The sequence below is a fragment of the Sciurus carolinensis genome, chromosome 4 (genome assembly GCF_902686445.1).
Source record: "Sciurus carolinensis chromosome 4, mSciCar1.2, whole genome shotgun sequence".
Taxonomy (NCBI): domain Eukaryota; kingdom Metazoa; phylum Chordata; class Mammalia; order Rodentia; family Sciuridae; genus Sciurus; species Sciurus carolinensis.
Window position 1 is genome coordinate 176,787,366 of NC_062216.1, and position 10,504 is coordinate 176,797,869.

The following is a 10,504-nucleotide window of genomic DNA, read 5'->3' on the forward strand; positions in this document are numbered from 1 at the left end:
GGGGAGGCCACAGAGCTAAGGACAGAGAAAGCGAGGGGCATGCAGGGGAGGTCACAGAGCTGGGGACAGAGAAAGCGGGGGGGGGGCATGCAGGGGAGGTCACAGAGCTGGGGACAGAGAAAGCGAGGGGCATGCAGGGGAGGTCACAGCTGTGGACAGAAAGTGGGGGACATGCTAGGGAGGTCACAGCTGTGGACAGAAAGTGGGGGACATGCTGGGGAGGTCACAGAGCTCGGGACAGAAAGCGGGGGGCATGCAAGGGAGGTCACAGAGCTGGGGACAGAAAGCGAGGGGCATGCAGGGGAGGTCACAGGCAGGGGAGGTCACAGAGCTAAGGACAGAGAAAGCGAGGGGCATGCAGGGGAGGTCACAGGCAGGGGAGGTCGAGAACTAAGGACAGAGAAAGCGAGGGGCATGCAGGGGAGGTCACAGAGCTAAGGACAGAGAAAGCGGGGGGCATGCAGGGGAGGTCACAGGCAAGGGAGGTCACAGAGCTAAGGACAGAGAAAGTGAGGGGCATGCAGGAGAGGTCACAGGCAGGGGAGGCCACAGAGCTAAGGACAGAGAAAGCGAGGGGCATGCAGGGGAGGTCACAGGCAGGGGAGGCCACAGAGCTAAGGACAGAGAAAGCGAGGGGCATGCAGTGGAGGTCACAGAGCTGGGGACAGAGAAAGCGGGGGGGCATGCAGGGGAGGTCACAGAGCTGGGGACAGAGAAAGCGAGGGGCATGCAGGGGAGGTCACAGCTGTGGACAGAAAGTGGGGGACATGCTGGGGAGGTCACAGAGCTCGGGACAGAAAGCGGGGGGCATGCAAGGGAGGTCACAGCTGGGGACATAGAAAGTGAGGGGCGTGCAGGGGAGGTCACAGAGCTGGGGACAGAGAGAGCGAGGGGCGTGCAGGGGAAGTCACAGCTGTGGACAGAAAGTAGTAGACATGCTGGGGAGGTCACAGCTGTGGACAGAAAGTGGGGGCCATGCCGGGGAGGTCACAGCTGTGGACAGAAAGTGGGGAACATGCCGGAGGAGGCAACATTTACATCTCTGCCCTTGCTGGCTGTGGACTGTGGCCCCGAGAGGAGGTTCCTGGGAAACAGCCCACCATGTCCTATGTCCAGAATGCTGAGGGAAATGCATGTGCCAACCTCTCCCGGGAAGGCATGCTCGGTTCCTCCCTTTCTTCCTGGGCTCCCAGCAACTGGGCTCACACACTACTTCCCTGGTGCTCAGGGCCTGGGGCAGGATCTGTGTCTTATTCTCTTTCTGTTCTCAGCACCCAGAAGCACCCCTGGCAAAGAGCCGCTTTAGCAAGTGCTTGCCAGGGAAGGAGGGAGGAAGCAGCTTTTTATTCAGAGCATGGAGGTCCCCACTGTCACCTCCCACACAGGAAGTGAGGGTGAGAGGGCCACCCCAGCTCACTGCAGAGGCCCCGGAAGGGGCCTGGAGTCTCACAGATGGTGGGGCTTGAGCAGAGCTGTCGGGGGCCGACCCTGGACCCAAGGGTTTAGTCTGGCCCACAGCTGATGGCCTGTTGGATCAACAGCTAGGGGGCAGGCAGTCTCAGTAGGAGAGCTGCATGGAGGGATGGGGCATCCAGGAGTCATGGAGGCCAGTAGAGGAGCCCCAGGTTCCGAGGGCGGAGGCATGACCTGATGGTGAGAGGTGGTGCTGACGCACCAGGTGTTCCTCCTGACACTGAGAAGTAGGAGGGAGGGTGACCAGAGGCAGAGTACAGGGACAGGAGCCGTAGGGGAGGCCGTGGGAGGGTCAGGCAGAGGACACCAGAGAAGCCTCCTTTACCCTGGTCATCTTTCCTGGGGCTCAAGACCCTGGGACAGCGCCTGCCTCTGGTCTTTTGTGGGGACAGTGGAGATTTGAGCTGTGAGGTGTCCAGCCACAGGTCCTTCCTGCTGCTGGACGGGGCGGGGCTGCCTGTGTGCAGCCTGCAGCCCCACTCACACTGCCCGCCCCGTCCCCAGCTGTTCCAGAAGTGCTGCCTGGTGCAGAGGATCCTGGAGGCCTGGGAGGCCAACGAGCACACACAGTAAGCTTGCGGGGCCGCCTGGCCCACCGGGTACGCAGAGCCGCGGCACACCGGGCTGCTGGGTGTGCGAGCTGGACCTATGTCCACTGCTGTCCTGAAGGGCAGTCAGTCATTAGGGCAGCCTGGAAAAGGAGGGTGCAGGGCAGTGACAGGAATGGGCAGGTGAAGTGGCGGCCAGGCCCCAGGAGCCCTGCAGCTTCTGCCCAGCCTGTCCTGCCCAGCCTGTCCTGCCCGGGCCCCGTGCAGTGGTGCGCTGGGCACACTCTTGGCACTTGCACCCAGGTACACATGCTTAATGGCCGGAGTCTCCGTGTGGCTGAGCCTTCCTTCAGTTCAGGAGGCGTGAGCTGCATGCCACCCAGGGCCCAGGGCTGTCCCCATACACTCACTGTCCTGCTGGTACCAGGAGGGCTCTGGGCAGTGTGGGATGGGGCTCATGGGAGCTGGGAGGGGTCTGCAGTTGGACCATCACTCTGGACTTGGCATGTGGGTTCAACAGGGGCTGTGTGGTCAGCACAGCAGTGGGCAGCACCCTCAGAGCCATGTACCCCAGTGAGCTCTGTAGCCACCAGTGCGCTCAGCTCCTTCTTGGCCACTGCCTCTGGGGCCTTCGACCCAGGCCGGGGCCTTTCCCCCTGTCTTCATCCATAAAATAGGCGGGGTCTGTCTCATCAGCTCTTTTGGTGGTGAGGTTGGCTGAGCCTGCGGGTGTGGCAGGCTCTCTACATACCAGTGTCCTGGAGGTGAGGATGAGGGTCGGGCACCAGGGGGGCCAGGCAGATGCCCTGGAGGTCAGCTTGGACTGACCCCAGGAGATGTGAGGACCTGGGTGGAGGTAACATTGGAGGTGAGCTCCAGAAGGTCCATGTCGCTTGACTCCCAGCGATGAGTCATGCAAGGCCAAGGCTTGGGGGCCACCCTGACTGTCCCTGTCACTTTCAGGGCAGCGGGTGGCATGAGGCGTGGGAACATGGGCCACCTCACGCGCATTGCCAATGCAGTGGTGCAGAACCTGGAGCGGGGACCCGTGCAGACCCACATTGGCGAGGTCATCCGAGGTGAGCCTGCCACCCACCACCCTCTGCCCTCTCTCACTGAGGTGGGACGGAGGAGCAGCCTCCTTCGCTGTCACAGCTTCTCAGTTGGTGCTCTCCCTGAGTGGGCCGCAGAGCCATTCTGTTCAGGCCCTGTGGAGACCTGGCAGCAGCTGGGCAGGGTCAGGACACTCGGCTCCTGGGTGCTGTGCTCAGGCTCCTGGCCTGATGCTGACAGCTGACATTTGGCCCGCTTTCCAGTCGTGCTCTGAATTCAGGCAGGCATGGGGAGCCTCCTACCAGGAGTCTCAGGGACCCCGAGGACCAGGGGCATCCTGTTCTCTAGAAGCTGGCAGTGGGGACCAAGCCCTCTGCAGCCTCAGCCCTGCTGGGGTGGCAGATCAGCAGAGCCCCCCTGCAGCCATGGTTTGCACCCCGGCTCCTTGGGTACGGCCTCCAAGGCTCCTCCCTGCCTTTCTGAGCACGGGTCAGGCTCTGGGGTGTTGTCATCAGTCTGAGTGCACAACTGGGTGGGGGATGCAGAGGGGGATGCCCAGCAAGACTGATTGGGGTGTGCCCAGTTTCCTCAAGGCATGCTCCGAGTGGGCAGGCAGGTGGCTCCAGAGATGCCCAGGGAGTTGCATGTGCATGGAGGCCTGTCCACCCAGTCAGCACCCTGAGTTGCTGGCAGTAGTCTGGGAGACCTGGCTCTCTTGGGGAGGAATATGGGGTCCATGGGGATCCCATCTTCCCCAGGGCTGGGCATGGCACGACAGGTGGATGAGTTGGGTGTGCCCAGCACAGCTCATGGCCTGGATTGCCTGACGGGCCCTCTGAGAAGGTGTGAGGCGCGACAGCTCAGGTGGTCCTTGATCCCCAGGGACAGAGGGAGGAGTCCTTCCAGTCATGCTGTAGTGACCTCTGGTGAGGCTGCGCCTGCTGGCCCCCAGAGCATGGGATGAGTACATGTGGTCCTAGGCAGGGGCCAGCAAGCCTGGGAGGTCCCCCTGAAACTGGAGGGCAGAACAAATGGAGCGTCAACAGACACGCCCGGGACGGGCCGCGTGGGGATGGGAGCAAACAGGAGACTGCCTGGTCATCCCTTGCTGTTTCAGATCCTGAATCCCTGGGGCTTTGGCCTCCCAAGAAAAGCAGGCCCTGACCCCTGGCCATGGTGCTGCTGTGTGAGCACCCAGACTGCTCCGCGGGCCGCTGCTGCGTTCCCCAGGAGCGCCCACGCGCCGGCTGCAGGGCTCACCGGGCAGCACTTTCCTTGCAGGACTCCCTGCAGATTGCCGTGGACGCTGGGAAAGCTTTGTGGAGGAGACGCTGACAGAGACAAACCGCAGGAACACCGTGGACCTGGTGAGGATGCTCAGGCGGCTCCTGCCACACAGCACAGCGGAGGACCGGGGTCCTGGACTCTCTGCCCTGCGGCAGCGGGTGCTAGGACAGCACTGAGACTGGGTCAGCACTCGTGGCTGCTTGTCTCACGTGCATGTGCCCGTGCGGCCCTGCGTCTGGCTGCTGTCCGTGACGCAGGCCTCTCCCCGCCACACCGGACTGGCTTCCCTGGGCCTCTGTGCAGAGCCTGTGTTGACCTCCGAGGCCTCCCTCCCACATCAGGAGCAGAGGCTCCTCGGGACCTGCCACGCACACGGGCACCAGGAGGCGGGGCAGCCCTGGGCCTCAGCCTCCTCTGGCCTCTTCTGGCCTCCCCTTACAGCACAGCCTCCTAGGCCCAGAGAGTGGACAAGTGCCAGGCTGGGCTCTGGCTGGGCTGGGCGGGGTCTGGGGCGTTGGCGGCTCACATGCCACCCCATCTGGCCTGTGTTCTAGGTGAGCGCTCACCACCTTCACTCCTCAAGTGAGGACGAGGACATTGAGGGGGCTTTCCCTAACGAGCTGTCCCTTCAGCAGGTGAGGGCATGGCCAGCACTCTGCACCCTGCCGGGCCCTTCCCAGAGCCCGTGCCCGTGGTAGCACTTAGTCCCTGACGGCACCTCACAGCGAAGGGTAGTGGCGGCTCATCCCCAAGCACGTGTGGGGGAGAGGTGGGTCTGGGGCACCCCAAAGGCCCTGCAGTTTGGCGAGGCCTCTGGGGGCGCTGAGGCTGAGGAGAGGCGAGGCGGCGAGGACTGTGACAGGCCGAGGGCGACTCCAGCCTGACAGCCAGGCGTGCGGCCTGCCTCGCCAGAGGCTCTTGTTCCCAAGGAGCAGCCTCCCAGGCCAGGCCCGCTGCTCAGGGCCGCTGTCCTCCCAGGCGTTCTCCGAGTACCAGATCCAGCAGATGACCGCCAGCTTCGTGGATCAGTTTGGCTTCAATGACGAGGAGTTTGCAGACCAGGACGACAACATCAAGTGAGTGGCCTTGAGTCTGGGTGGGTCCCTGTGACTTGAAGCCCCGCCCTCGAGGGCACCAGGCCCCTGGACCAGTGCCAGTGGCAGAGGGTGAGGGCCCCTGTCTTGCAGTGCCCCGTTCGACAGGATCGCAGAGATCAACTTCCACATCGATGCCGAGGAGGACAGTGTGAGTGCCCAGGGGCCGCTGGGCTTGGCGGGCACCTGTCGTCGCTTCATGCCACTTGCCCAGACGGCTCCGGCTGTGCTCGGTCCAGGTTGTCCGCGGAGAACAGGGCAGCGGGTGACTCTGGGTGAGGAGGGACCTCAGCGGAACCCAGAGCAGAGCTGCCGTCCTGTGAGCCGCGCCCCGGGAGCCAGGTGGGGCCGAGGCGCCAGGCCCTACAGAGCTCGGTCTCCCTGTTCCGTCCTGCAGCCCAGTGCGGCTCTGTTTGAAGCCTGCTGCGGTGACCGCATCCAGCCCTTCGACGACGATGAGGAGGAGGACATCTGGGAGGACGAGGAGACACGCTGCACTGCCCGGGGGGTGGCCAGAGCCAGGTGCAGGGCCTGCCCCACCTCCCAGGTCCCTCACAGGAGGGGACAGGCATGCGAGCAAGCACTGGACGCTGTCCATTCTCACAGAGCGTGGCGTCGGGTGGGCAGGGGGCTCTGAGCTGGAGCCACACAGGCCTCATGCTGGGCTTGCTGTCCTCCCTAGGCTTCCAGGTCCCTGACTATGCATGTCACTCCCACCAGGTTTGGTGCCCCCCACACCTCCGAACACTGCTCAGACGGTGACCTGGAGCGTGGAGGCCAGGACAGAAAGGCGGGTTCCGAGGCCGGCAGGAACGCACCTCGGGCAGGCACCCTCCTGGCCGCTGCACAGAACGGAGGTCCCCCCTCGGAGGGTGTCTCAGAAGGTAGTGCAGGGCCCACCAGGGCAGGCTGTTGGCAGCAGGAGGTGGCTCATGCCGTCTCGGGCTTCCTGTGCAGCAGCTGTGTCTCCCGCTGCCTGTGGCCTTCGCGTCCCCAGGTGCACAGGCATCGTTCTCCAGCGACCTTGGTGAGGGGTGTGCTGCACGCACCCAGCACGGGTGGCCTCCCAGCTTGCCCCTCTGTTGTGGTCATATAGCCGCACCTGCAGGCCTGGTGTCCACCCAGTCTGTTGGGAAAGGCCCTCTCCAACACAGGCTGGACAGTGTCTGGATGCAGCCTGGTCACCCCTCAGACACATCCAGTGACACAACCCCACATGCCTCTCAGGACGTCTTCTCACCTCTGCCCTGGGGACAGTGCCAAGGTGCTCAGACGTGGGGGGAGGCCAGGGCCTCTGTCAGGTGGTGCTGACACCGTAGCCGAGGTCAGGGATGGAGCAGTGGTGTCCTGCCCCTGTCCTGCCTTGCTCAGAGTCTGTTCTGGGTCGGGACAGGTGGATGGATCATGGGGGCAGCCACATCACCTCCATGTACACCATCCGGTCCCCTGGAGGGTCCCCCAGGTCCCCTGCTGAGTACGACCTTAACAGGCACACGGTGACCTGACGTGCACCACACGGATGTCCTGGGCCTGAGGCCAGCGCCTGCTGGTGGGGAGTCTCTCCCAGGGCCCTGGATCTGCCTGGAAGTCCTGTTTGCTCATAGGCCTCAGGCAGAGAGGGCTCAGCTGACGTCCCTGCAAGCACTGTGGAGGCCCTGGGTGCAGGCAGTGCCTGCCTTGGCCTCACCAGGTCTGCCTGTGCCTGACCACTGGGTCTCTCCTCAGCAGGCCCTGCATGGACAGCCGTGTTTGATGAGCCAGGGAACCTGGCAAACCCTGCCCCCGGAGCTGTGAAGGACGTGGGTTCCAGTGTGTGGGCAGCCAGCGCCTCTGCTCCAGAGGAGAAGGGCTGGGCCAAGTTCACGGACTTCCAGCCTTTCTGCTGGTAACAAGTGCACCCGAGTGTAGGGTCATGCCAAGAACTGCCCCTGGAGGTCGGGGTGTGGCTGACCCCCAGGGCTCAGCACGTCCTCATCCTCATTTGCAGCTCGGAGTCAGGGCCCAGGTGCAGCAGTCCTGTGGACGTGGAGCACAGCCGTGCAGAGGGCAGCCAGAGCCCAGGCCCAGGGACAGCCTGTGAGTAGGAGCCGCTGCGCCCCAGCTCCCATGGGGGCCTGGCCTCCTGCAGCTCTAGGCCTGAGCCTGGCCAGCCTCATCTTGGGGCAGTGGGAGGCAGTGGCCAAGACCCTGTCTCAGTGACGACACCCTTGTGGGGTCAGAGCTGCCATGTGCAGATGGAGGTGCCCCAGGGAACAGCAGTGAGGCCATTGGGCTGCCCCCAGACCAGATCTGACCAGGCTGCGTGGCCCCGATGTGCACCTTGGGCAGCAGTTTTGGGGTCTTGGTGTGGAGAAGCACGTGGATGGGCCAGGGCAGAAAGCCAACCTAGGGCCTGATCGAAGACCTTGACCCCCAACCCTGCTTCCCACTGGTCAGATGGGCTCAAAAGCTCCCCAAGAAGAGGCCTGAGAGCTTCGGGCAGAGTGGCAGTCACTGCCTGGCACTTCTGTCCTGGGTGCCAGACTTGACAGAGACGGTGGCAGGACCATCCGAGGCTGAGGGGGACCCGTCTCTGAGCCTGTTTCCTCGGCTGGGAAACATCCACCCTGAATTACAGGGTTGGGGGCGGTTCACGTGGAGGGAGGGACTTGTGCGCACACAAACACTTGCAGGACACGAGTGTGCGTGCAGAGCACTGGGCAGCGCAGGCCTTCCTGCCCCTCCTGTGCTGCTCCCTGTGGCTCCACCCTCACGTCCACAGCAGCTCCTTACTTTGCAGCTGGTCCCACCTCCCCTTGTGCCTGGAACGTGTGTGTCACCAGGAAGGCCCCCCTGGTGACCTCTGATGGTGAGGACGACAAGCAGAAGGCGGCTGGTACCACAGGAGCTGCGAGCACAGGCCCGGGCCGGCAGGGACCCCTGCCACCCAGAGCAGAGGAGACTGCTGTTGGCAGGTGTGCAGCGGGCGGTGGGCTTGCCTGGGCCCTGGTGCTCCCAGTGTGGCTCCTGGATTCGTCACAGAAGTCCAGGCTTCTTAGTTACCAGCTCTCAGCTCCCCTGGGAGCGAGCAGGGGACAGGCCGAGACCCCCAGTGCTGCCCCAGTGGCCTTGCAGCCTGCAGGGGCTGCCTCTAGGGGAGAACAGCACCCAGCATTAGCGTGGAGGCCGGAGAGAGGCTGTAGGACCTCTTTCTCCCTTTCACAGAGCCCATCTGCTGTGTCGTGAGTGGTTACGACACGGCAGGGCCTGGATGTCCCAGAACCCCCCAGGGACTTGCTGGAGAACTCCTGCTGCAGAGACTACTCGGGCTCTTGGGGGTCTGGGCCGGGCAGGGTTCTCAGATCATGGGGGAGGTGCTGTTTCAACTTGCTGCCGACAGGTGTGTGTGCAGGGCTTCCCAGACCTCTTTCTGCTGCCCTGTCCTGTGCCAACTCCCAGACACATGCCCACCTTGCTGGGGCACCTGGCAAGCTCAGGAGCATGGGTCGTCTCAGGACTGCACTCGGGGTGATGGAGGCCTGGCTGGGAGGTGTGGGCAGCTGGCAGGTGGACAGTCTGAGACTCCCTTAAGATGCCCCAGATTCCTCTTTGCTAGGGAGCCAGTGGGCTCCAGCAAGCCCAGTCCCATGCATCTGCCCTCACAAGAAGGTCCTTGGACAGCCCCTCCTAGACTTTGGGGCAGAGGGTTGAGGGGTGCATGAGCAGAAGGAGCTGTGTGGAGAGCTGGAAATGGACCACCTGTGTGCAAAGGCCAAGGCAGGAACTCCTAGTAGGTCCAGAGTATAAGTGGGGGATGCCCTTGGGGTTGGCTCCCACCAGGAAGGGACAAGATGCCAGACTCATGATGCCTGACAGCTGGGTGGAAACCGCTGCATTGGTGGCAGTGGCGCCTGTGGGTTCCTGAGTCTTGCTTGTCCCAGCCTGACTGCCCAGCTCCTCACCAGGTGCCTGGGACCCCTGTGATGGTGGGCTTCGGATGCCTCCCCTGGCACTATGGGTCTGGTGTGGGCTCACAGCTCACTCCCTAGCTGAGTTCCAGGGACCCTAGACAGGGTACGGCCCTCTGGGGACTTGCACCAAGGCACAGGAAAGCCTGGCTTGAATTCCTTCTTAAAAGTTTAGGATCACTGAAATTGCTAAGACTTTGTCTTTTCCTAAATGCTTTCCAAAAAAGCATGCCACTCTGCTGTGGAATGCAGATGTCCCTGGGCAGTTAGCTGCCTTTCCTGTGGCCATCTGCACAGAGCTGGCCATCCAGCTGAACCACTGAGTGGGGGAACTTCTGCCAGTCTGCAGGAACTTCCCCCACCCCATCAGTGTCCCTCCCTGGGTCAGATGCCCTCATGTCCTCACCCTGCAGGCGGCCAGAGGGCTAGACTTCTCCTGGAGTAGTCTCCTGATGCCCGGCATGACCTTTTCCCCTCCTGCCCTGGGGTGGTTCCCTTGCGTCCCAGCCCGTGGTGTAAGGTTTTAGTTATAATCATGGAGCAGAGGCATCCAGGGCTCTGGGGAAATGAGGCACTTAACAATTGGCAGGTCTGCGTGCTGCTTGGAGGAGGGTGGAGATCACAGTGGACAGGCACGGTGTCCCACTATTTGGAAACGGCATCAGAGCCAGTGGCTGTGCCATCCCACTGAGGACGGGAGAGGGAGGGGGCCGAGTGCCGTGATCCCAGGCCACTTTCTAAAGGGAATCACCCTGCTGGTCCTTGGGTGCGTGAAGCTGGGCAGCCCTGAGGCAGGGCACCCATAACCGGAGCCCACGTCTGCCACAGAGCCAAGTGTGCCGACAGCAAGCCGCCGGGGTCTGCCTGCCTCTCACCCTCAGAAGTGACCACCCCAGCTGTGGCTACGCCTCCCAAGGCCACTGTGGCTGCCACAGTACTGGACCAGGCAAGTCCTCCCACGGCTGCCCTAGCAGTCTCTCCCACAGCGGCTATGGCAGTCCCCACAGCAGCCCCAGCCACAGTGGCCACCCTGGGGACAGCAACAAAAGACAGGTGAGCAGGCTGGGCAGGCGACAGTGGAGCTGGACAGGCTCTGTAGCCC

At 63.1% G+C, this 10,504-nt stretch overlaps 1 protein-coding gene across 13 annotated transcripts in view; it reads left to right on the forward strand.

Annotated features, from left to right (window-relative positions):
* Nucleotides 1-10,504, forward strand: part of Ppp6r2 (protein phosphatase 6 regulatory subunit 2) — a 91,562-nt gene that overhangs the window by 80,097 nt on the left and 961 nt on the right. For 7 of the 13 annotated variants that reach the window (XM_047547980.1, XM_047547988.1, XM_047547982.1 and 4 more), the window contains 12 exons: nucleotides 1,978-2,042; nucleotides 2,985-3,100; nucleotides 4,356-4,441; nucleotides 4,916-4,996; nucleotides 5,274-5,437; nucleotides 5,549-5,606; nucleotides 5,853-5,977; nucleotides 6,176-6,339; nucleotides 7,181-7,340; nucleotides 7,443-7,531; nucleotides 8,235-8,409; nucleotides 10,231-10,455. In XM_047547980.1, coding sequence (XP_047403936.1) covers nucleotides 1,978-2,042; nucleotides 2,985-3,100; nucleotides 4,356-4,441; nucleotides 4,916-4,996; nucleotides 5,274-5,437; nucleotides 5,549-5,606; nucleotides 5,853-5,977; nucleotides 6,176-6,339; nucleotides 7,181-7,340; nucleotides 7,443-7,531; nucleotides 8,235-8,409; nucleotides 10,231-10,455 — 1,508 coding nt within the window. The remainder of the gene's footprint in view (nucleotides 1-1,977; nucleotides 2,043-2,984; nucleotides 3,101-4,355; nucleotides 4,442-4,915; nucleotides 4,997-5,273; nucleotides 5,438-5,548; nucleotides 5,607-5,852; nucleotides 5,978-6,175; nucleotides 6,340-7,180; nucleotides 7,341-7,442; nucleotides 7,532-8,234; nucleotides 8,410-10,230; nucleotides 10,456-10,504) is intronic. The other 6 variants (XM_047547986.1, XM_047547992.1, XM_047547983.1 and 3 more) reach the window with 5 other exon arrangements.